We start from the raw sequence: 24,586 nt of genomic DNA, 5'->3' as shown, positions 1-24,586 counted from the left end.
AAATGTACAAACTTGACATCTCTCAATTTACAACTTTGCAAATCATTTAATTTTAATATTCAAAGTATGATATAAAATCTATTATTTTAAAGTCGAGTCAACAGAACAGAAGGATGGAAAAACTTGGATTTACATTATTTAATCTCTCATTTATGTTAAGATTTTTTGAATTTTTAAAGGTTCAAAGAGTCTGCCGTCCTTTTGCAGGATGAACTTGAATTTAAAGGGGAATTTTTAGCAATACAGTCCAAAGAAAAATGCTGAATATAATTATTATTGATTAGGATTCCAATTTCCAATATATGTCTATAAGTTTCTTATTTGTAATATTTATGAATATATTATATATTATGTGCTTTAAGTTCTATCTAGTAAGGAGAAAATAACATTAAAGGCAAAACAAAAATTCTTTACAGCAGAAACAAAATTGTGCCAAGAGTTTTAAGGGAACATTTTAAATATTTGTACAAAAAGTGTATTTTTGGCTAAACTACATTAATGAAACGTCGAGAGTGTTTTATACGAGTATTAAAATTTTCTTCTACTTGCTCTTAACCAGTATTAGCCAACATTTGGTCTTTGAAGGTTAAAATAATTGATCAATAAATGGTAAAATAGATGAACCCATTTAAGAGAGTAGATTCGATGTTTAGTTATTATTATGTGTTATTTGTTTTTGTGTTTTGTTTTCATTTCAAAAAAGGCGTAAATGATTCTTCCGTCCAATCTATAATTTTTAGAAAGAAGAATAATGCAACTTGCCTTTAAAAGATGTTACTTGTTGAGATCAAATGTGCATGGATTATCGTTTTGTGTGTTTTTGGCGGAGTCAAGTTATTTCTAGATTGTATACCAGTAATTGATAATTATATATAATATACCCTTATTTAGCAGTGAAGAGAAATTGTAAATATAATATTGCGTTCATACATATTTGATTTATAAAGTTTTCAGTCTTGTATGTAATATACTATATTATTATGTTATGTTTATATACAATGTGTTATTAATTATTGTATGGAATTATATAATAAACTGTAATAGCCAGATGAATTTGTTTTAATTTTGTGTTAAACGCTTTCAATTAATATAGTAAAATCGGGTCAGTTTCTCAAAATGCAATTATTTAATTGAAACGCTTTGATTTCCGGTCGGGATTTCGCAATTCAATCTCTGTTAGATAGATTAAATGAGTCAAATAAGAAGGCTCCCAAGGCCCAGTGTGATCATCAAAGATACAAATCAGTCGAATTAAAAGTACTCCTAACACCAGTCTCATTCTTTCATCCACACGGTCATGATGGCTCTCCCTGTCTAACTATGAACCCGTTACCACTTTTATTGGCTCTAATATCCATTCTGGACTTTTCTGAAGCCAAGTTTCTCAAAAAGGGAGACTTGGTGAAGAAACTCATGAAGAAAAAGTACGTTAGGGAGGGAAGCCTAAGGCTCGTTGGAGGTCGAGGGAAATATGAAGGTAAAATTTTCCTTCTTTGAATTCTTACAAGTTTACAAAAACAAAAAAAAAATTGGTTCACACTTCTTATTTATATTATTTCTAATTAAAATTAATATTTTTATTATCAAAAGTATTGGTACTACTTTTATTTAAACCTTTTTTTTTTCTGAAATTAAAATATAAGCTGTAAGCTTATATTGCTGACAAGATCTTAATATGATAATTATTTAATTTTTTGACATGCTTCTAGAGCTCTATTTATACAGATGTGTCATCTGCTTCAATCTAAATTGAATGTGGGGCACTTGTCAGGGTTAAAAGTTGAGAGGTTCAACTAATTAATTGGTTCTTTAGTTTTGTTTGAATCACATTTCAATGAAGAAAAAGAATGGTTGACATCGTTAAAGAAGAAATTTTCAAATAAAACCATTACTCCTTTAAAATATAATCTTAGCTTTTACTTTAACTTAATTTTTAAGGTTTAAAACATTAAATTTATACATAAACAAATTTCTAATGAAACAGTCGCTTTGTTAAAAAAAAATTATGGCCTGCGTACTATGAAGAGTATTGATCTATTGTTCATCTCCATTGTTGTCAAGAGCTCATTAAGTTATGCCAAAGCTTTTTCAATTACTTCTGTGTGTATCCTTCAAGCCTGGACTTTTCCTCTAAGTAGGAATCTCAGCCTGTATAATCCTTCGCAATATCTGCACACGCTTGTTTCTGCAGCTCTGAGTTCATATGACTGTGGAGTATGCAGTGTCCAGACAGTTGTTCGACTATTCCAGCCCTAACACATCTTAATTCTAGTAGTTCTACCATTAACTTTTTAGTAGGTTGACTTAATGAATTTTTTTACATGTCCTAGAATGCAATCCTGTTTGACAGAGGGCTTATTATTAACCAATGTTTGATGGATCTACATTTGGGAAGTTAGGTATGCCGCAAAAGGGTTCAAGGCTGATAGGTGTTCTCACTGATTTTTGATGGCCTTTTCATTGCTCCTCTGCCCGGTTGCCATGGACAGAAGCCTTAAACCTTTGAAACCATGGTAAGGTCTAGGATGAGATGGACCCGTCACTTATCGTCCGTAATCATCCAGACTTGCCTATTTTCACTGGTTTTGTGAACAAACTGAAAAAAAGATAACATAATAATCAGTGATGATAAAGTTGCAAACAAAACTTAACTTATTGACAAATCATTCGACTTTATCTTCCTAATTTGCTAAGTAAAAACTTCGCTAAGGATTTACAAATTGTTTTTACATCACTTATAATCATTTGGATGGAGGAATTCACGCTTTATTAATTCTGACAGTTATAATTTGCCCCCTTAATAATTTTGTTATATTAATTAATTAACTGGTGAAGTTATATAATTAATGTATTCTGCACTTGTAATTTATTAAGATTTGAGGCTTTTAACAACTGAAGATTGTGAATTTGACAGACAAAACAAGCAATAAGTAGAGCAGGATGATCAGAAAAAAAATAATTTGAATAATCATAATTGTTATTGTATTGGTTATTTATTTTATATAATCGCTTGGAATCCTATCTGACTTTAATTTTAAAGGAAATGTTGAGATATTTCACAAAGGTAGATGGGGCAATATCTGCGATGACGAGTGGGATTTGAGAGAAGCCAGTATTGTCTGTTCAAAACTCGGATATGAGTTGTCCAGACCTACATACGCTTCTTATTTTGGCGAACCAAGAGGTAAGACAGCTGAATCAGTATTTTAAATGTATTTATACACATCTTACTTTTTAGGAAACTACTTAATGGATAATTTATACTGCGACGGATCGGAGAAGAATCTTTCCTCTTGCCGCTTCGACGGGTGGGGTAATCATGACTGTGAAAAGGATGAAGCTGCTGGTGTAGTTTGTATCAACAACGAAAAGACAAAAAGCATTATAATGTCAGACGCGACAAATACAGTAAAAATTGAGAAAGACAAAGTCAAAACGAAATACGGAGATCTGCAATTGAGACTGGCTGATGGGAGGACCAAAAATGAAGGAAGAGTCGAAATGTTGTTAGATAGCAAAGGTACATTTAATTTATTAATTTATCATCCAATCTTTTTTAACAGCTTGTTATTAATTGTTCTTTTACATAAGGAAATATTCATGAGTAGTGTATGTAACCAAAAATGGAATTTTTGAACACTAATTGCTTAGTAAGTTTTGTGGTCAATCAGCCATAAGTTTTTTAAAATCTGAGCTGTTCTAGATTAAAAAATATAAACATGATCCTAAAGCAATCTCACCAATTATTTTACTTTTTTTCACTTTATTATATTTCATGTTAGGTGAGCAAGGATGGTATGCTATTTGCGGAGACGGCTGGCGTCTAATTGAAGCCAACGTTGTGTGCAAACAGCTCGGCTTAGGGTTTGCTCAGACTGCGACACAGAACCATTTTCTTGGAAGTAAAAGGCTGAAATTGAAAAACAACGGCCGATATTTGACTTTTTAACTTTTTTTAGATGGAATTCTAAATATGACAATGAGTGGTGTGGAATGTGTCGGAAATGAAGTTTCCCTTTCTGAATGTACAATACCAAATAGTTTTTACTGTCCAGGAAATTTCTTCGCTGGAGTTATATGTACAGCAGGTCGAGATATTTTTTCTTTATTTCTGTACATATAGATATAAAAAAAAAGTTAAGTTTTTTAAAGTTAAGTCATTTCCGATCATCCTAATCTGCCTCCCTCCCTGTTTTGGTGTCATATCAGTGCCAAAATACATCTTAGATCAAAACGGCGAGGATAGAACATTGATTTCAAATTTCAAATCTACAAGTTCATCCTGCAAAAGGAATCACATATATTTTAAAAAAATTATTATATATTTTAAAAGCTGTATTGATTATTTTATTATTGATTTCATTGTTATTCTTTGCCATTCTATCCAAAATTCAACAAGTAACCTTTCATAATTGATGGCTTAGGTCTGACACCTAAAAGTAAAATAAGGAATTACAATCATTATAAAATTTGTTTTTGAAAATTTAAATGTTGTATATAACAGCAAAACTGTTTAATTATGTTATCTCAGTTATAGCCAAATAATCGACAAATTTGTACTTAATTATCTTTATTTTTATATTGAAGAAATGGCAGACTTGTCAATCGACAAAGACGAAATTGAAAAGAGCGCATATTTAGAAGACAGGCTCATGTATTTGTTACAATGCGCCATGGAAGAGAACTGTGTCGGGAGTTCAGCGTATATTAGACAAAAAGATTCTGGATATTGGCACCTAGAAACGAGAAGGCTTTTGCGGTTCACTGCAAAGGTGACAAACATCGGTAATGAGGCTTTCAGACCTTTCTTGCCAAAGAACCTCTGGCAGTTCCATCAGTGCCACATGTAAGTGAAGAAACTTTACCAAAACAACGCCACCTAAGTCCAACTTGGCTTTGTTTTAAAGGCATTTCCATAGTATGGAGGTTTTTGCGACTTTTGACATTATTGACCAAAATGGGTTCAAGATCGCCGAGGGGCACAAAGCTTCTTTCTGTCTAGAAGATAACGAATGTGCCAATGGCGCAAGGCCTGAATTTGCTTGTGCAAACTATGGCGACCAGGGGATATCGCCAAACTGCTCAGATATATACAAGCACAATATAGACTGCCAATGGGTTGACATCTCTGATATGGAAACTGGGCAATATTATTTCAAGGTGCTGTCATATTTCAAATCTAATAAACATTTTTTAACTTCAATTTTTTTTCAGGTGAAAATTAACCCCGAGTTTAAAATTCCAGAGATGCGATTCGATAACAATGAAGTCACATGCAATTTACTTTATACACCAAGTTACGTGAGGATTTTTAATTGTGCTCATACAATGTGAAAAGAAAAAGTTGTAAATGAATAAAATTATTAAGCACAGAATAAAATGTCTTAAGTAATCCTAAATTAAGCATTAAAAAACAGTGTGTTTTCTTACAAAAGAAGCAACAACGTTATATAATATTAAAAAAAAACTAAAAGAACACAAATTTTGTTTACAAATCATTTATTGTTATTGTATATACATGAATAGATTTAAATAATAAACAAAATATTTTCAATATGTAAAAAAATATATACATCGGCACACAAAAAATTGGTATATCACATAGTTTTTTTCTTTTTTTTCTGTTTTGTTGGCAAATGTGTTGGGTTTTTAAAAAGGGTGCTGTAAAAAAAGTAACCATTAATAAAAAAAATAAAAAATTTAATAGATAAAGCAAGTTCTTGACTTACTGGCACATCAGACAAATCGGTGAAAATTTGCAAAACACTGTAACAAAATTGAAAATTGTAATTTGAACAAAATAAATCTTGAAAATAAAACAACAATTATAAAAATAAAGTAAAATAAAAATTTAAAAAAGTCTTTAACACATCGTCTGCAGAGCCCGTAGGCTATCATAAAAATATAAGTATTCATTATTTTTATTTGAAATGGTGAGATAAAGAATGCAAAACGAAACTGATGTTTTATCTTTTATATTACAAATGGAAACAAACCCAATAAGTGTATGATTCTCAGAAATAAAAATTATGCAGATAAAATAATAAAACATTCACAATCAACAATTAAAAGATAAAAGCTATAATGGTAGGTTGTAATATCCATTTTTCACTTTTACGTGTTTATTAAACCTGGTTTTAATTTATTAAAACAAGACTCATAGAGGGGACCGCAGTAGCTGAGTGGTCAGCATGTTAGGTTCTCAGCTTGTAGACTCCGTGGTCATGATTCAATGCTGCCCTTGACCTTTTTATCAAGCTTCCTTCCCCAAGATGTGCGTTTTTTGTTGCATTGCATTTTTCGTTACTTTCTCTCTGGCTAATATTGGCAGATAATTTTTTAAATTATTTTCAATGATTTTTTTTTTAAACATAATAAATATTTAGGAAGAAATAATTCTAATAAAAAAGCTAAAATGGTTATTTATAATATATATTTTCACTATTCCGATAATATGTTCATCAGACCTAGTTTTTAATGAGTTGTATTTTCATAATCTTCCAGTCACTCTTAAAGAAATAACTAATTTAAAAAATACTGCGGAGCCAATTAGTCAGTGTGATAGACTCTTGGCTTGTAGATCCTGCCCACGGTCATGGGTTCAAATCCTATTGTCGCCTCTGGCCTTTTTTTCACACTACCCTTCCCCCAGTAAATGAATACATATAATATTACATACGACTGCTCTGTGCTCTGCCTAATACGCAAGGATATTATTTTAAACAAGAGAGAGAGGAGAGAGAAGAACATAACAGGAAATGTTAAACTTTTAAAAAAATAATATTTTGGTCTGAATTTTTTTTTCATTTTATTTAATTTAGTTTTTTTAATGGGGGCTAATGACTACAGCCACAATACACTGTGAAGGCATGGCCTATCCTCAAACTAGTGAGCATGATCCCTTTCTTGCATTTTAGACCATCAGAGGCCATTCTCAATCGTCCTCGTGTCTGAAGATCTATATCTTATAGTTTTGGCTTCCAAACTACCGAAGAATGCAGTAAGTAGAAAAATTGTTGCCTTCCAAAATCAAAATTTCCACTCGCATTTTGAAATTCAGACTGGCAAAACTCCGAAACCATGAGAGTAATTATTATAAAATTTTCAGAGCTTGTGAGGGTTGGTTTCTAGATGGTCCCCTATTAATTTCATCCCAATTGGATCAATGGTATTGCCTGTGCATGCGTAAAAATAAAATCCTGTACACAACTCCATCTCCCAAAGCATTTGTTTTAGGAAAATTTCAGGAATTAAGCGGATTGCTTTCTAGATGATCCCTTATGAATTTTATACAAATTGGATTAACATATGTGCGCTGAATAAAATATGAGGAGCTATACTGCCCACCCACTTGGGAGATGTTTTTTCAGTTATATATTTTAAGATCTTTATGATTAGATATACTACACCTTCAGACTAACAACCTCTGCTAAAATTCTGATCTTTTTTTAAATTAAACGGGAGTGGTCACTCACATGTGTGAAAGGCTTGTTTTTTGACAGCGGTCAACAAAAATTAATCACACCCATGACTACTGCTTAGAAAATGTATTAAAGAAAGTGTACATAAAAACGCCATATACCTGAAAGGCAAACTGAGCAGACAAAGCCCACATCAACGAGCATTCGATGGCAGAAACATGCTGCTCGGTAATCAACGTGCACTGGTGGTGGCAAAACTAGCTTTTTCCTAATCGGAGGTTCTGGCAGAAAAACCCACTTGAAAACAAAAAATAATATTTCAAATTTGAACCAGAATTCAATAACGTGTAACTTACCAGTAAATACTGCAATAGGCCTTGAGGTTGAGGTATCTTAAGATAGATTCCACCAGTGATATCACAGCCTTGTTGAAGAATCGCTAAATCATGTTCAATGCTCAACACATCTAGAATGACGTTCTGCAGAAGACGTTAAAATTAATTATTTGAGCATTTTTATTGATTTAATCAATTGCTTAAAAAAAAAATTACTTCTTTCTGTGCTGTAAAGAAAACATTCATGTAGTTCATGTATTGGGATGTACTTTCACCACTTCCTGTTATAACTAGGATTCTCGAATTCAATTTATCCCCTATTGGCAATTCTCGTACTTTTCTATGAAACAAATGATGATTAAGCATATAATCAATTAATTACACACAATTTTTTCAAAATGAAAAATTTGTGTCAGAGGCGAGATTCGAACCCATAACCTTCAGCTCAATACGCTATTGCTCCAACCACTTGAGCTACGTGACTTCAATCGTCCATGCCACAAACTTCTCATTTCGATTTTTATTCAAGTGGTTGGAGCAACAGATCATGGGCTCGAATCCCGCCTGTGACACCAACTTTTAATTTTGATTTAAAAAAAAAAAATCTAAAATTCCTTAAGTTATGTATAACATATCCTGAGCATATTCCATAAATGTTTGTTTTGCTTACTTTACTCTAGCAAAATGTGTACAAACATTAGAACATGATGATTGCTAATTTTAGGTATCATTAACAACACACATAATGTTTGTCTCTCAAAGTTTCTGTTCCAAAGTTAAACCAGATTCTTTCTTGTAAACTAAAGGTATAAAACTCAATTCAGGCCAGAAAGTCATCCCATATAATAATTTGTTCATTAGAATACCTCAAACTTCACTGAATGTAGCTTTCACAATCAAATCAGAACCATAGTTACACATATGACATAATGATTGACATTAAAGATTAACACAGCATCTTGAGCACCGAGAAGCAACACTCAATTTTAAAGAAGCTTTAGCGCATGACAATACCATAGAGGTATTCCTCCTACAAGCTGAAGTCATTCATTCTTTCATTTGCGAAAGCTTTATATCCAACTAGCTTTACGAATTATAAACTTTTAAGATAGACTTAAGGAACTTAAAAATGAAGAATGAGAAAATTTCAACAGCAATGCTCTCAATTGAACACACATGGGGCACTCAACTGAGATGCTGATGCCTTAAACAAATCTTCCATGGTGGACGACTTTACAACTGACCTTTTCAAATGTGGTTAATTAGAGGTGAAAAACACGAAAAGGTAACACTGGGAACCAAATCCACAACAGCCAGATCTGTGATAAATTGAGAGGCTGAAACCTTAGTCCAATTGCAGTCCTCCAGTAAGCTGGAACCATTAGTTCGTACAAGAGAACTTGATACTCACTACCTTTTCAGGTGTGGTTTATGAGGTCAGAAACACAAAAAAGTAAAGCTGGAATCCAAATCCACAAGTCAGATCTGTGTTAAATTGAGAGGCTGACATATTAGTCTTCCAATATGCTGTTATCATTAATCTAAAAGGCTTTAAGTACATGTATAGACATATCTGATGTACTAGCAAGTTTGTTTGTAAATTTACGTTTCCTTTTATGCATTCTTGTTTTAATAACGTACCTTTGTGCGTAACAAAGTGCCATTGAACACGCACCGGCAAGAAGTGAGTCTCCAAGAGATGGTTCAAGCCTGGCAATGATTTCTTTCACTTTCAGCCTTATTCTACGCTCAACATGCGCAAACATTTCATACTGCCCGTCGTTCTGTCCTGTCGGCTCTACTTTACTGTCTTTATCTGAATAGATGTACTCGCTACAATGCAAAAATTAATCAACTAAACATAACAGGCTGTAATAAAATGTCATACCTCATTTGTGCATGACAGGCGATAATCGCCAGTTGGTTGCTCTGACGGAACATAAGATGACAGTTAGCGAAGGCGACTATAGCTTCGAGAAGCTGATGGAACCCACGTGGAGTGGCGCTTATCACCCTCTGAACCGGATTAAAATCCAAAATCATAATAAGGAGACTCTTCTCCTCCTTCAGGCCTATAACATTCCAAATATGAACTGCTGTGTTGAACTAATATAATACAAAGTGATGTACAGCCACTTACGTTCCATTTTTCTTTGTTGACTAGTGCTTTGCCCTTAGATTGTATTTAATGTTTGTATTTTATAATATAAAAATAAAAACACCGGATAACTATCCATAGAAGGAAATGTAAACAACTTAAAATTACCTCCAACCCAACTTTTGGTTATCACCATAACAAGTATCCCTCTTAGGCAATATTTTCCCTTTTACCGGACTACATTCGTTAAAGTTGCCAAATTAAAAATTATTGTCTTAGAAAATATTTTAAAATGTATTTTTCCAGAATCAATCTATTAAGCTTGTTTGGTATTTGACACAAATATTTGAGTTTTATGTAAAGTGTATTTGATGGTTTTATTAAGGTTCAATTTTTGTGTATTCAATCTTGAAATAAATAGCAGTTTATTTATTTAATTGGAAGAAATAGTTACAGTATTTTAAAGAAACAATGTACAGTCTCAATTGGAAAAAAAGGTAAATTCATGGAAAAAATGATATGTTGACTGCAGACTGCAGAGTGCAGAACTGCAGATGTTCGAGGGAGGCACGTGGGTCTGCAAAGCACCAGTGACTGTACCTTGACAGCAACGGACTGACAACAATCAACAGTGCTAAATCATTCTATTTATTTTAGTTTTTTAAATCAAGATTCGAAATGGGAAAGATGAAGGGTAGAAGTCTTTCCGACGCGAAATTGGCCGGAAAGAATGGGCGCAAAGCTAAAAACCCTTTTGAAGTGCATGTCAACAGGCAGAAATTCAACGTTCTCGGTAGGAAAATGAAAACCGACTTTGGCCTGCCAGGGGTGTCCAGGGCAAAAGCGTTAAAAAAGGTAAAATTACAAAAAAAATTAAATAGTTTTAATTAAAAACACATAAGCATTTTTTTAAAGTGTTTTCAGGCAAGAGTTCTCACCTCCATATTTGGATGAAAAACCTGATAGATTTTAAGGATTTTTCTTAACCGTTTAGTGAAATATGTAAACTTAGGCAGAAATGGCATTAAATCCACATTTATACCTGACTTTACACTAAACTATTAACATTAAAAACTCTTGAGAGATTTTTTATTGAAAAGATGAGCCTGTTAAGTCTGGTTGGTTCCGACCATTTTGATCTATCAGACATGCTTCAGCTTTTCGCCATATTCAGTAGTGTATTTGTGCAGTACATCTTTTATTTTAATGTGGTGCATTTTTATGCACATTTGCACTGTATTTCTAGTTAGTTAGGGTTCTGCAACAACCCACCACTGAAGATGGCCAAAAGCGTAAAATCTACAGTACAAGAAAAAGTGATGATAGGTAGACCGAAATGATAAGAAATAAAAAAAGCTACTCCATTATCTGCCTATTCACATCTCAAGGAAAAATCTACAATTATGGAAAAACATACTTCTAAATTTCTTACACAGTCTGACGATAAGCACTGGTAAGATCTTGGCAGTCAGTTGGTTAAGATTTACCTGATTACTGATTTACATAAGCACAAATATGCAGGTAGAGAGTTGAGCTGATTAATTCTTCCAGCCCACCAGCCATTCCAGCTTTTGTAAGTTACAGTAAATTACCTTCGTCCAGCCGCTTAAGTTGGGCTCCCGGGGTGGCCAACAGCTAGATCATTTCAGCCTTCAACGCATTTACATACCATTCACTCTGTAAGGATAATACTCCTTTATCACTCTTTACACCTATTATATAACTAACCTCATTGAGCGTTGGTGTGGTAATCGATATTCTGCCATTCACCCTCTTACACTACACATTCATGTTAATTAAAACATTTACTCTCAACACAATAGGACACAAAAATATCAATACTATATACAATAGACCAACCCTGTTTTATCTATAAATCAGAACAGTTTCTCTTATATTCTCACTGTCATGCTCAAGTACAATTCTCATTCGGGTGCATTCCTACAAGCTCTCTATATGGAGCCATGGAATTGCACCTTTCAATTAGGCGAGACACATCGAGCAACTTTTCTCTACATGCGGGAGGCTTTAGCCAAAAAGTAATTGTCCACGTCAACCTGGCCTTAATCTGATGAGGATGACCCCTCTTCTATGAGTTATATTCTCTAAGGGGCACCTATCTACAGTGGTCTTGATACATGAGTTTTCTGCCAATCCGGCCTACTGACAAATAAGATTTATCTATTTTTGAATTCATTGTATGTATCTTTAAGTACAGTTGAACCAGCAGGTGATGATGTTACTAAAACACGTTTTGACTTTGCACCATCTTCAGTGAGGAACATCTTAATTTAAAATAGCATAAAACCGAAACCAATTTGAGTAACATCAAAACCCCACGAGCATAGATATAATAAGTGACCTAGTGCTGGTTCAAAATGTTCACCGACACAAGGCCAACTTTAATGGTCAGTTGAAATCAACACCCACCATCAACTTTAATGGCAGTGATAACAAAAATATCACATCAGAATGTTTGGTTGATTTATACATTTTATGTATTGCCTGGGTTTATGTGGTGTGCTGCATCAACATTACAAGCTAGATTGGCTTATTTAAAATGAATAAATGAGAAATTATATATGTTAACACAATTATAGACTAATATACATTAATAATCAGTTTTTTTCTTTTTTGTAGAGAAAAGAAACACTTTTACAAGAGTATAAAATTAAAAATAAATCAAACCGGTTTCTTGATAGAAGAATTGGTGAAAAGAATTCAGCCATGACAAAAGATGACAAAATAATGGCTCGTTTCACAGCTGAAAGGATGAAAACTTTTAACAAGGTAATGTCAATATTCAGAGATGTTTGTGCATTAATTTGTTGTTTAACGTTACTGTTGTTCTTTAAAGAAAACGATTTATAATCTCATAGATGATGAGGTTTTAACACATAGGGGTAGAACTTTAGCAGAAATTGAAAATGATGATCCAAGGAGTGATGATGACAATGAATACGGTCCAAAAGGCCTTGATGGTATTTATCAGGTTTTTTAAACTATTTTTTTTTTTTTTAATTCTATGATTTATAATAAATCAAAGTGATTTGCAGCACAATTTGTGGAGGAAGCGCATTTTGGTGGTGGCTTATTGAAGAAAGTGGAAGGTGGTAGGGCGACGGTTATTGAACAGTTGATAGCGGAATCGAAAACGCGAAAAGCTGAAAAGGCGCAAGAAAAGGAAAAAAATATTGAGGCGACTGACAAGCTCGACAAAGAGTGGAGAGACCTTATGCCATTTTTGGCTTCAAAATCAAAAGCTGCCGAAAGTGCAGAAGAACAGCCGGCGAAGAAATTCAAAAAAGACGATTTCGACGTTTTGCTCAATGAGCTCAGATTTGAAGCTCGAGGAACTGTAAGTTTGCGATTAATTTATAAACGGCCACGCATTGTATTGTAAATTATTATGTTTTAGCCTCAAGATCGGTTAAAAACTGAAGAGGAAATTGCTAAACAAGAAGCCAAAAAATTAGCAGAGTTAGAAGAAGAACGTATAAGAAGGATGAAAGGTGATGATATGAAGGAAATCCTTCCTACTAGCAGACACAGAAGTGCTGATGATTTAGATGATGGGTAAAGTCACTATTTTAACCTTTCAACTTTTAAAAGTAATGCAATTATTTAATTTTAATTTAATTGTTTCAGATTGGATATAGAAGAGGAAGAAACTTATGTTTTGACTTATGATAAAGATGGAAAACCAGTTGGCTTAAACAATGATGGTATAATTTGCAACATTAATATTTCTGATTCATATTAAGTTAATCTAATATTCTTTAATTATAGATAACATGTTTAAGAAGAGAACATTAGACTCATTTGCAAATGGAGATGGTGAGTGTGATTATGATGAAGACGATGACGAGGAAGAAGAAAGCGAAGATGATGAAGAAAATGGGCCGGAAGACTTATCCGATCTTAAAGTAGGTCTATATGATGAAGAAAACAAAGAAGATAAAGAAAACGAGAGCAATGAAGAAGAAGAAGAAGAAACAAAGGAAAGTAAAAATATAGAAGAGGAAAACTTAGAAACTGATACAAAAAAGAGTGCGAAAAAAAATGAAACAGACAACACAACAAACAGAGAAGAGAAATGTTTGGAAAGCGAGGCAACCAAAATGGACGATGAACAGAAAAAGAAAAAAGTCACATTCAGCAACGAACTTAAAGTTAAAAGCTATATAAAAGATTCTGAACTGTTGAAAAGACCTGATAAAATGAAATCAAAAAAGGACGAGGAAGTTATGGAAAAAGCAAGACAGGAACTCCCTTATACTTTCAGTGGTTGGTACTAATATTACTTATATTTCATCAATTATTATAATTACACTTGAAGGAAAAAGTAAAATTTTACTACTAAATTTTAAGTTAAAAAATTTATTTACTTACTTTATCATTTTGAAACATATGCCCATATGTTCTACCTCTAGTTCCTGATGAGTATGACGGGTTTTTAACATTGATGAAGCCTAAAACGCCAACAGAACAGACAGTAGTGATTGAAAGGATGATAAAGTGCAATCATCCAAGCCTCCTTAAAGAAAATCTACAAAAAATGGAACTACTTTTCAAATATTTAATCTGTTATTTTGACGAAGAACACTCGGTAAGTTCTCCCTCACACTTTTATATTTAAAAATTTAACTCTTGTACTTTATCAGGAAGTTTGGACATTACTTGACTATCTTAGTGAACATCTGTACACGCTGGTTCATTTTGCTCCAGCAAATACGGCCAAGACTGTCATAGACGCATTGACAAAGAAACACTCTTCTTATAAACAAAAAAAAGGAAAATACCCAAACTTAAGTACTGTAAGTTTTTTTTTTTTAGTTTAAAACACTAATTTAAGAAATTGTTATTAATAATTTACATAATTTCAGCTTGTTCTTTTTAAATTGATAACTAGACTTTATCCAACGTCTGATAAATGGCATTTAGTTGCAACTCCTTGCATAATTTTCATATCAGAATTACTTAGAGAATGTCATGTGACAAACAAACGTTCCGTATCTTCTGGTATGTTCTTAGTTTCTCTTCTATCTCAGGTAAGAAAATGTGTGGCTGTAATATATAAATTTATATATCAAATATTGTTTAATTGTTTTAGTTTGTGCGATTGTCTAAAAGGCTGTTGCCTGAGGGGATGAATTTTCTGTCTGGGATCATCCACATGTGTTGTCCACCAAGTTCATCGACGTTCGTCACGATGCCGTTCAAAAAGGAGAATAAAATCCTCTTTTTACAACAGCCAGTGACAGAATTGTAAGTTGGTGTGATTTTAATGCTAAGAATTTTTTTTTTTTTTTTATTTGGGCTTTTAATTTAGGGACGTGGAATACAAAATGTATTCAAGTGATTTGACAAATGCCACTAAAACTGATGACAGCTTTCGTGTAAGGTGTTTGTTCACTTGTCTTAGACTTGTGCAAACTTTCGCAGATTTATATAAAGATTTAATTGGAGTTTCACTCTTTCTTCAACCAATTTTAAACAATGTTAAAAAAATTGAGGTATATTTTTTATTCTCTCTCAATAAAAAATAAAATAATAATATACAATTTCATCCAGGTTGATAAATACCCTTTAAAAATTCAAGAGATGATCAGTTCAGTAATAGAACGTTTGCAGCATTTTAAGGAAATTGGTTTCTCTCCGATTACTTTTGAAGAGAAAAAACCAAAAGCTCTTAGGCTCTATGAGCCTGACTTCCAGCCTGTGTAAGTACCCAAACTTAATTTGGTTTAAAAGTCAAAAACAGAAATTAAATCAAAAAAATTTTCCACAGGTTTGACGGGAAGAAGAAACCGGGAAAATCATCGGAGCACACAAAGCTGTTGAGCAAATATAAAAAGGAGATGAAGGGCGCCCTGAGGGAGATCAGAAAGGACAGATCGTTCCTCGCTTCTATCAAATTCAAAGAACAGGCAGAAAGGTATTTTCTTCAGGAATTTTTCAATATTTTCAATTCAAAACTGACCAAATTTCTTTTTCCAGTGATGCCGAGAGGATCAGGAGGGTGAAACAGATATACAGCTGGGGTGCAGAGCAACAAGGAGAGTTGAACAAGCTAGAGAGGAAGAAGAAAAGTAAAAAATGAAAAAAATTTTCTTTCTAAAAAAAAATGTATGTGTATAAAGTTGATATTTTTTTTATCAAATATGTTGTAAAAATTGTGAATAGTAATCATACATTATTATATTAATTTTACTCAGTGGTATTCTTTTATGTACACATATACTTTCTTCTTCATATCTACTCATCCTGTTCTGCCTATTACCTCTGACTTTTTTGCCAGATAATTTCACCCTTTCAGGATGGTCAGCGCTATCAATCATGCTTTTGCTTCACCAAGTACCTCACCGTAAGAGTGATATCGCACTCTACTCTCTTTACATTTAGATTCAAGTTCATAGAGGAGTGCATTGCAAGTTATTATTTTTAGTGCTAGTGAGAGCGAAAAATCTAGAAAAAAGAATGCTGTTGTTTGTTTTAAGCAACACACTGCTTCTTTTAACTTCAGTCTAAAAGTGAAGAAACTAGGCAGCAATATCACGCTCACAGTACCTAGGCAGAGATAGGGTTGAGTATGTGCACGTTCTTAGTATCTCACTGAGGGAAGCAAAAGTGTGATATCACGCCCACCCCGATTTAAAGGTTTTCTATCTTTACCAATTGATCTGTGTGTTGTTTGGTCGATCATATCCTATATCAGTTTTAATATGAGAAAGGCTATGTCAGAAGTTTTTTTCTATCATATGACTTTATTGTGACGTTTGATGTGGTTGATTATGTTTGTCAGTTTGCTTTCTTTTGATTTTATATAGAATATTATTTCTTCAAATTTGTTTTTTTTTTTAAATATTTCTTCAATTAATAGTATTACTACGAAAAATCCAAACACCTCACATCAAAAAGTGCACTGAGCCCTCACATCCTCTAGGAGAAGAAATCTGAAAAGTGTATTCGCTTGGAAACTGGTGGATGATCCAAGCACATGATGAATAAGCCCTTGTCTATTGTGCTCGTCTGTTTTGTCCAAAATATTGCGTTTACTTGTAAGAAGCAAACGGATAGTTTCAATTTTTACCGAACTTTTGAACAAGTTCTCAAGAGGCATGGACTGTAAAAATTCTCGAGCAGGAGAGAATAATATATATTATGGTGCCAACGGGAAAATTTCTATGTAACGCACATTTTTTTTTTTTTTCGAGACTAAATAATTATATAAAAAATATGTATAATATATTGAGTACTATAGTTTTTGTAAATGATCATGTAAATTTCAATGCAATTAAAATTCTATTGTATTCTATATCAATGGTATAAATTTAACAAATATTGTGGTAGTGGACGAGGAACACACTCCATTTTGATTAAAGACATACACATGAATACGTTGTTCTGCATTTTACCCATTGGAAACAAGCCATAGGTCAGCCATTGAATAAAAAAAAAATCCGTTTGCTGGGATCGAGTCACAGGTCAAACTAGATGTACATATTTGGGAAATTAAGTCTTCATTTCCTAGGTTGGGAACATTCGTACAAAGTTTGTGAATATGAACAAAAATTGGATGTATTCAGTTCTAGTGTGAGAGAAGCCTTCTTATTGATTGTATACATCTACCAAGAATCTGCCTTCAGCCTTTCCTTGATAAGGGGAAATGCATAAGCACATACTCAACATTTACAGTTTAATATTCCATCCAATAATTAAATAAATAAAAAATAAAATCAACAAAGAACACTTGGAAATATGTCTTTTATTGATTAAGTTATTGAAAGTGTACTTCGCTTCAATTTTTAATAAATAAAACACCCAGAATTTATTTTATTAATCATATTTAATACAAATAGTGGTCAGATTGATTTATTACAGTCTGCTACTGTTACAATGAATATTGTTTTGAATTAATAATTAACGTTAGTCAATCGGCTCATAATACTTCCACCATCTTCTCCATTTATCAGCCTCCCTCGGGTTGATTGTTTGGTTCTCAGCCTTCTTTGTTTCCCACCAGTCGTTCTTCGTGTCTTCCAGATAGTCGAGCTGGTCCTGCTTCGCCGGCTGGTTCCTCTGGTTCCACTCCTTCCAAATGGAGTGGTTTTTTTTATTTTTGTAAACATGATCATAGACGACAAGCAGTAAAGAGCCGACACTCACAAGAAACGCTTTCTTGGCGAAGAGTATGAGAGTGAAAAGGGCGAAAAGCGTCAGTTTCAATGTTGGGAGGAAGTGGCCCAGTTTGGAAATCACCATTATCAACAAGGGCACGAGATATTTGTGCTTCCGCTTTCTTTTTTTCTTTTTGGCTTTTACAAATATGTCAGGTTGAGAGTAATAATTGGAAAATCTGTCCAAGGAATGCTGATTATCATATCCAGGAATAATACTTTCTGGAAAATAAAAGGGTAGAATTATAAGTAAGTTTATATTGACAATTGTTTTTAATTTTTCAACAATAGTAGCTCGGTTGGTATCAATTATCCCGGTCTGCATATTCTTGTCAGTTGTCAATAATATTTTAGCTATTACCATCGTCCCAGGTTCTGTCACACCAGACCCAAGATAATTATACGTTCCAGAAGCTCGGTATAGAAGTTTGTCCAAGGTGATAATGATGATAAAAAAAAGAAATAATTCAGACACCCCACTAATTTTTGGGAATAATGAACCTTTGACTATATACTTTGCACTGGTAATGAGTTATGTGAAAAGGCTTGAATATAAACAGGAAATTAATACAAAATAAGATATACAAATGAGTTTAAACAAGTTGAAAATAAACACAATACACTTATTTAAAAAAATTTAAGCCTGGTCTCCTCCAATGTGTTAAAATTTTAAGTCTCAGCATTTTCTTATTCCTTGTTTGTTTTTTTGTTACAGTTAGTCTGTGGTAATGTGCATTATTTTATCAAATGCATCCATAAATAAATAAAATATGAAAGATTAAAGAATTAAAAAGGAAACATACAAACTGACCAGTCAAAATGGCAAAAACACATCTGACAGGCAAAACACACATAAACATTGGCAGACCAAGATGATTAAATTATAAGCTTAATACCTCACAGACCTCAACACAATTTAAAAAGGTAATATATCTCAATAAAAAGCAACACTAGAAAAAATTAACAATAAAATTAGTTTTACTTAAACAGCCACATTGACATATAAATGAAAGAAATAATTGTTTTATTATAACTAAAAAGCTTGTACATAAAAATTTTTTTTAGTATCTTACCAGAAAATTTATTTAATATTTGTGGATGCTGGCGTTCAAAATCATAGTTGACGAAGTGGTTTTCGCCGAGATTCACCAAATCTTTCATGTCATCACTATAACCGATCAAATTCGATATATCACTCCGGACCGAGCCGACTTTAGGAAAGAGGTTCAGAATTAATAGGAATAGCATCCTCAGCAGGAAACAAATGAAAATCACAAAAAGTAAAACATTCCGCATCTGCCCCTCCACAGTGCATTAGCTAAGAGTTACATCAGATAAGAAGTGAGGACGTCTTTCATGACAAACTGCTTGATAGCTTTTTTTTTCTTCACCCTCTAATTACGCTTAAGTTAATGTATGTAGTTTTAAGATCAAATAAGGATTGTACTTTTGATGGCCTGTTGAACATTAACTTTGATTTATTCAAGATAAACATGTTTTAGTCAGTTTTATTACAAGGTAAAATTAAAATACCAATTTATTTTTAACATTTAATACAGTTTTCATATTTAGATTTTTTTTTTTTTTTTGTTAAAATACGGTGTAATATAAAATGGCAGTCTAATAAAAAAGAAAAGACAGAAAATAAATCTTAAAATGTCAATTTATTAAATAAATATTTATTCCAATAATATATACATGTATATGATAAAATTAACGCTATATAAAAATGATTTGTATAAAAATTATCTGGCATAAGGATGCATCTGACTCGCAGCTTTGATATTAGTTTTAATTCCACTTGCAACTTTTCCCATAGGGCCCACTATAAAACAGAAATAAAATATTAAAAATAAATAAAAAGTAATATAAAATAAATTTGTTTTAATACTTTGAGATGGTATTTGAGTGGCAGGAAGAGGAGCTCCGCCTACTGCTCTTCCAGGAGGTCCAATCATGTTTGGAGGTACAGGTCCTTGCCCGATACCTTTAAGGCCTTTGCCCATGGCAATGGCAGCGACCAGCGTATGCGTATCAGCGAGCGACGATGTGATCGTTGGTCCTGCCCTGGAAGTACTGTCTGTCTCCCATTCCTCTCTCGCTTTCGACACTAACTCCCAAACGTGTCCGATCACTTTGCTGTAAGCGCCCATCTGCTTCTGTACTGTCTCAAAAGACAAGCTAGTCGCCTTGTGCTCGAGCTGGAGCATCTTTTGTTCGACCTCCGGCTCTGACTTCGTCCTGAGGTAATCGGGGACGAGGTCATGGGAAAACGTGGGCACACGGTGTTCGGTTATCCGGAGAAGCTGTTCGTCTCTCTCGGGGCTCAAAAGAATTGGTAGCACTGTCAAGTTTCTCAACGAAGGGCATTTATCATGTCCTAACATTTTTGATAAAGATACCAACTGGAAAATAAATAAATGTGATGTTGATATGCTACAGCATTATTAGCTAAAATAACTTTCTTCTTTTCACTCCTTCCTTCACCCTTGTTTTGGATTGGATTTTGTTCCTTTAGTGACAAAGGTGCAAATAAAAATAGGTAAGGCCTCAATTAGGAAAATAAATATTCGTTGTTTTGAATATTTATCTAACAATGATCAGCAAGTTTAAAAACAAGCAATAGTACAAAAATCTTGAATCGCTTTTGCCCCAGATGATTTTCAGTTTCCTGCAAGTGAAGTCACAATGTGGAACTCATCCATCCGTTGCAATTACACCTACAGTTTGATTGAAATTTCAGAAGTGTTTAATCAGGATCAGCCTGATTAGAGCTGATGAACTACAGATGGATGAATAAGTTTTTTGTTCAGTTTTCAGAAAAAGAAATCATGAAATATATTGTTAACAAAAATTGAGTTAATTAGTAAATTTTTTAAAATAGTAATTAAATTTTTTCGCTGATTACTCTACAATTCTACCGCTTGTACTGTAGGTTGTTGAACAATATACTACAGCACAGAATTTTCATTAACAGAATGTCTTCGACATCATGATATGAATCCTATTTAGTGTTAATTACATTTGTGTAGTTGGTTAATCATTATTTGGAGATCGTGACCACATCCCATGATCTCCAAATAATCGTTAATTACATTTGTATATCCAGTGGACTTCCCAATCCCGAACATTGTTGGGAAGTCCGCTGGATATACAAATGTAATTAACACAGAAAAAGGCTCATGTGATGATGTCAAAAACATTCTATTAATAAAGAAAATTCCATACTGCATTATATTAATTAATACAGTTTGCTTAATCTAGTAGAGTCAAAACTATGAATGTCTATGGGGTGGGAGCTGCTACTCGCCAAGAAAATTAGAGTTCCATTTACTAAATTCGTCCATTGTCTTGACTAGGCCATTAAACTCAACTAAATTGAATGTGTTCAGATTGGTCAAGTACTATATTATTCAACCATTCAACTAAACTATTGGCAGGGTCTGAACCAGGCTTACAGTATTTTAATCTAATGGAGAGTGATTCAGCTAAATGTGTCTGAACAAAATTTAATTAGTAATTTAATAAGTGATTTAGTCTAGTCAATCCATTTTGTTCTATTTTTCAAGCAAGTAGTACTCCCTACTGTGCTTCACTGCTCAGTGGTTCATGGACAAGTGGGAACCTGTTGTTTTAGTCCATTTCATTAGTTGCTGAAAAAATGTTGAGTTTACCTGGAGCAAAGAAACAACTTCAAAACGTGTTTCCAAATATGTAGAACATGCTTGTGAAATATTAAGTCCCAACATTTTAAAAAGAAACAAATGAAACATTTTTGTATCCACAGCTTTTTTCTTCATCAAAAAAAAAATTCTTCCAACTCTACTAAAATAGCCATTACCATAAGCTTTATTAGTTTATTCACTTTATTGCATAGCAGCCTGTTTCATTTTACCAAACACCACTCACTTGTGCACCGTACACGATTATTGAGCGAACAATTTGGGCGAAGCAAGCATTTAAGTCACTAAATTATTAGCCACTTGACAAAATACTTGTGTAGTCTGAACCAGCCTTAACAGGGCTTGCAATTAAGAAAGGATTATAAGGGTGAAAGTTGAAATTTGGTTTTTTAAAAAAAATATGCCCACCCCCAACAGGGTAGGTAGGGTTAAGTTCCCGAAGTTTCAGTTTTTTCAGTATTGAGTATGCTGATAAGTCAGAATTCCTCCAATGAAGCATGAAAACGGAAGATTAGAACTTCTTCACAATTACTGATCACACCTGTGCTGTTGGAACATTGTTAGACTGTCAATAAAGTTTTTCAAAAACCTTGTTTTTCGGGTCTTTGCCTCACTGATCGGGTCAAGTTCCCGCAGGAGTGTGTCTTTTCTGAAAGGAGTCTTTTTTTTTACCCTGAACCTTTACAACGGCAATACTATCCATCTCGAGTCCTTGAGAGTTGCTAAGTCTCATTCATTGTTACTTTCCTTTTTAAAAAACAAAATCTGTGCTGTTGCTGAGAGAAAATGTCAGATTCTGAAGAGGTAGAAGCTATCAATGTATTGTCTTTCTTTTTCATTTTGTTGGCTTTAGGTTTAGCAATTGGGAACAGCTGCTTATATTTTTTGCCCTTATTCATTTTTTTTTTTTTGCAAATTCTTTTTCCAATTGCTCTTTGTTGGTATAGAAGTAAGGAGGATGCTCTTCAGACCTATTCCTGAAAATTTCCTTTTGATTTTAATTCTCGGCAGAGGTATGATTTCTTCAGGAGAAGATCAAAACAAAACTGAAGATGAACCATGAGAAGGGCCTGGAGTAGTCGATCATAACTGCTCATAAAAAGTGATCCTGAAGGAGTGGGTCAGAGTCCCACAGCAATCTTTCTTGGGAGTATGATATTCACGCTGATGCTTGCTGCTGGTCCCTGACATTCATGCTGTCGAATGTTGATGATTCACTCCTTTCATTCACAGTAAAACATGTTCATTAATTCCTATCACAGAAAGTCCATTCCCAGTACCTCCAAAAACCATCAGTTTTCATTCATCTAGTTCCATTTCCTCATCCGTTTCTTCCATGTCTTGATAATTTACATGGCAAGCAAATTTTCATGCTTGAAGATAATCAAAAAGAAACGTTTATCGACTTTAGAAATCCATAGATTATGTTGAAAGCTGATGGATTGTTGCTTATTAGGACAGATTCTAAGTTTATTGGTTTTGAAATTTTGGGACTTTGCTCAGATTTTTTAGCAGTTTGTCTCTTTCATTTTCATATTCTGGACATTCAAAAATTATGTGGGAAGGATTTGAAGGGCAATCGCAAGTGGGACAGTTCGGAGACGATGCCAAACCGATTCTCTTCTTGTAGCTACCCCATAAGCCATGATTTGTCTTCAGTCTAAAAATAGTAGAATAGAACTCCTTTGACATTCCTTCTGGGCTATCGCCTTCCAAAAACCATGGTTTTTCTTGAGCTCAGGGAACAGTGACCTGTAATAATTGCCAACATTTGATGCGTTGTATTTTTCTTGGCACAGATTTCTACAAAACTTTTCCAAAATGTTTTTCCCGTCATCTTTAGGAATTTTAATGTCAAGGGTTGGACCTGATGTTGCAGCCTCCTTTGCAAGTGCGTCCGCCGTTTCATTTTGCCATAAGCCTGCATGCCCTTTCACCCAACACAATGCCACCCTTTTTCCCATGATTTTTGTATCAGGCATTTTCCTACAGATTTGGGCAAAAATATAGTTTCAGCATTTATATTCTGGGGTAATGTTATTTATCCTTTCTACAATGCTTCGACAGTCTGTGAGAATACAAAATTTAGAATCACCCAATTTTCTAAATTTTGTATCCTCACAGACTGTCGAAGCATTGTAGAAAGGATAAATAACATTACCCCAGAATATAAATGCAGAAACTATATTTTTGCCCAGATCTGTAGGAAAATGCTTGAGACATTTCAGCATTACATTCATTTTAATTACAAAAAGAATGATCCAATACAGTAAAGGATTATCATGGAACATAAGGCAAGTACAACAAACACTTAGAAAAGTTGAACAATAGTCGGTATATGTTCACTCAACCCAACATTAACAGTGTAATTTTTAAAAAAGGATCTTTACCTGTCCAGACAGAAGAGCGAAATTGTCCAAAAACGTTGGCCAATTGAGATTTTCACTTTCGTTCTCCAACTTGAATATCATAGCACCTATTGAATTTTTCAAATCGTTTACTTTCATGGATATCGACTCTAGAGCCGTTTCCATTTGTTTTTCTTCCCTCTGCATCTTCAAACTTCAAAGTGTCAGCCTACAAATCTCTAGAACGCGGGCCTCTACCAAGCCACAACCCAAGTAACCTGCCGTAAAGAAAGGAATTCGTCTGGAGGTTAAATTTAATTGTAGTAACAATTTACAAACTGTGACGAATACGAGTACAAAAATCACCAATTATAAAGAAAAAGATTAAATAAATTTGATCGAAAGTCGAATATATTTGTACAGACAGTCTGCAATTAAGCTTTTATAAAGTAATTAAAAAATATTTTTCATTGTAGGTTTAAATTTAGAAATTTCCTTTTTTAATTGAAACAGAATAGCGA

The 24,586-nt window shown here is 33.5% G+C and overlaps 5 protein-coding genes across 5 annotated transcripts; 2 read left to right on the top strand and 3 right to left on the bottom strand.

The window, feature by feature from the left end:
• Positions 1 to 1,068: 1,068 nt before the first annotated feature.
• Positions 1,069 to 5,661, top strand: LOC106668734 (lysyl oxidase homolog 2). The gene is made up of 8 exons (XM_014397731.2): positions 1,069 to 1,477; positions 3,041 to 3,184; positions 3,239 to 3,520; positions 3,783 to 3,902; positions 3,960 to 4,088; positions 4,588 to 4,846; positions 4,908 to 5,160; positions 5,215 to 5,661. The coding sequence occupies exons 1-8, from the start codon at positions 1,321 to 1,323 to the stop codon at positions 5,332 to 5,334; spliced, it is 1,464 nt and encodes a 487-aa protein (XP_014253217.1). The 5' UTR covers positions 1,069 to 1,320; the 3' UTR covers positions 5,335 to 5,661.
• Positions 5,572 to 10,217, bottom strand: LOC106668736 (general transcription factor IIH subunit 3). The gene is made up of 8 exons (XM_014397746.2): positions 9,897 to 10,217; positions 9,645 to 9,828; positions 9,398 to 9,589; positions 7,973 to 8,096; positions 7,778 to 7,900; positions 7,583 to 7,718; positions 5,730 to 5,766; positions 5,572 to 5,661 (listed from the first exon to the last, which is right to left on the bottom strand). Exons 1-8 carry the CDS (start codon positions 9,901 to 9,903, stop codon positions 5,598 to 5,600), a joined length of 867 nt encoding a protein of 288 aa, XP_014253232.1. The 5' UTR covers positions 9,904 to 10,217; the 3' UTR covers positions 5,572 to 5,597.
• A 180-nt stretch (positions 10,218 to 10,397) lies between these two features.
• LOC106668725 (nucleolar protein 14 homolog) lies at positions 10,398 to 16,020 on the top strand. Its single transcript, XM_014397707.2, has 15 exons — positions 10,398 to 10,709; positions 12,495 to 12,644; positions 12,712 to 12,835; positions 12,911 to 13,212; positions 13,273 to 13,430; positions 13,503 to 13,579; positions 13,644 to 14,141; positions 14,288 to 14,463; positions 14,519 to 14,671; positions 14,741 to 14,905; positions 14,968 to 15,122; positions 15,187 to 15,370; positions 15,429 to 15,577; positions 15,646 to 15,792; positions 15,855 to 16,020. Exons 1-15 carry the CDS (start codon positions 10,533 to 10,535, stop codon positions 15,955 to 15,957), a joined length of 2,718 nt encoding a protein of 905 aa, XP_014253193.1. The 5' UTR covers positions 10,398 to 10,532; the 3' UTR covers positions 15,958 to 16,020.
• Positions 16,021 to 17,684: 1,664 nt separating this feature from the next.
• LOC106666938 lies at positions 17,685 to 19,554 on the bottom strand. The gene is made up of 2 exons (XM_014394491.2): positions 19,108 to 19,554; positions 17,685 to 18,256 (listed from the first exon to the last, which is right to left on the bottom strand). The coding sequence occupies exons 1-2, from the start codon at positions 19,328 to 19,330 to the stop codon at positions 17,784 to 17,786; spliced, it is 696 nt and encodes a 231-aa protein (XP_014249977.1). The 5' UTR covers positions 19,331 to 19,554; the 3' UTR covers positions 17,685 to 17,783.
• Positions 19,555 to 19,711: 157 nt separating this feature from the next.
• LOC106669717 (mediator of RNA polymerase II transcription subunit 8) lies at positions 19,712 to 24,521 on the bottom strand. The gene is made up of 3 exons (XM_014399383.2): positions 24,108 to 24,521; positions 19,926 to 20,439; positions 19,712 to 19,859 (listed from the first exon to the last, which is right to left on the bottom strand). The coding sequence occupies exons 1-3, from the start codon at positions 24,270 to 24,272 to the stop codon at positions 19,780 to 19,782; spliced, it is 759 nt and encodes a 252-aa protein (XP_014254869.1). The 5' UTR covers positions 24,273 to 24,521; the 3' UTR covers positions 19,712 to 19,779.
• Positions 24,522 to 24,586: the final 65 nt, after the last annotated feature.

Source organism: Cimex lectularius, unplaced genomic scaffold (assembly GCF_000648675.2).
Source record: "Cimex lectularius strain Harlan isolate CLEC.00 unplaced genomic scaffold, Clec_2.1 scaffold147, whole genome shotgun sequence".
Lineage (NCBI taxonomy): Eukaryota > Metazoa > Arthropoda > Insecta > Hemiptera > Cimicidae > Cimex > Cimex lectularius.
The sequence above is the reverse complement of the archived record's forward strand: the minus strand, read 5'-3'. Positions and strand labels throughout refer to the sequence as shown.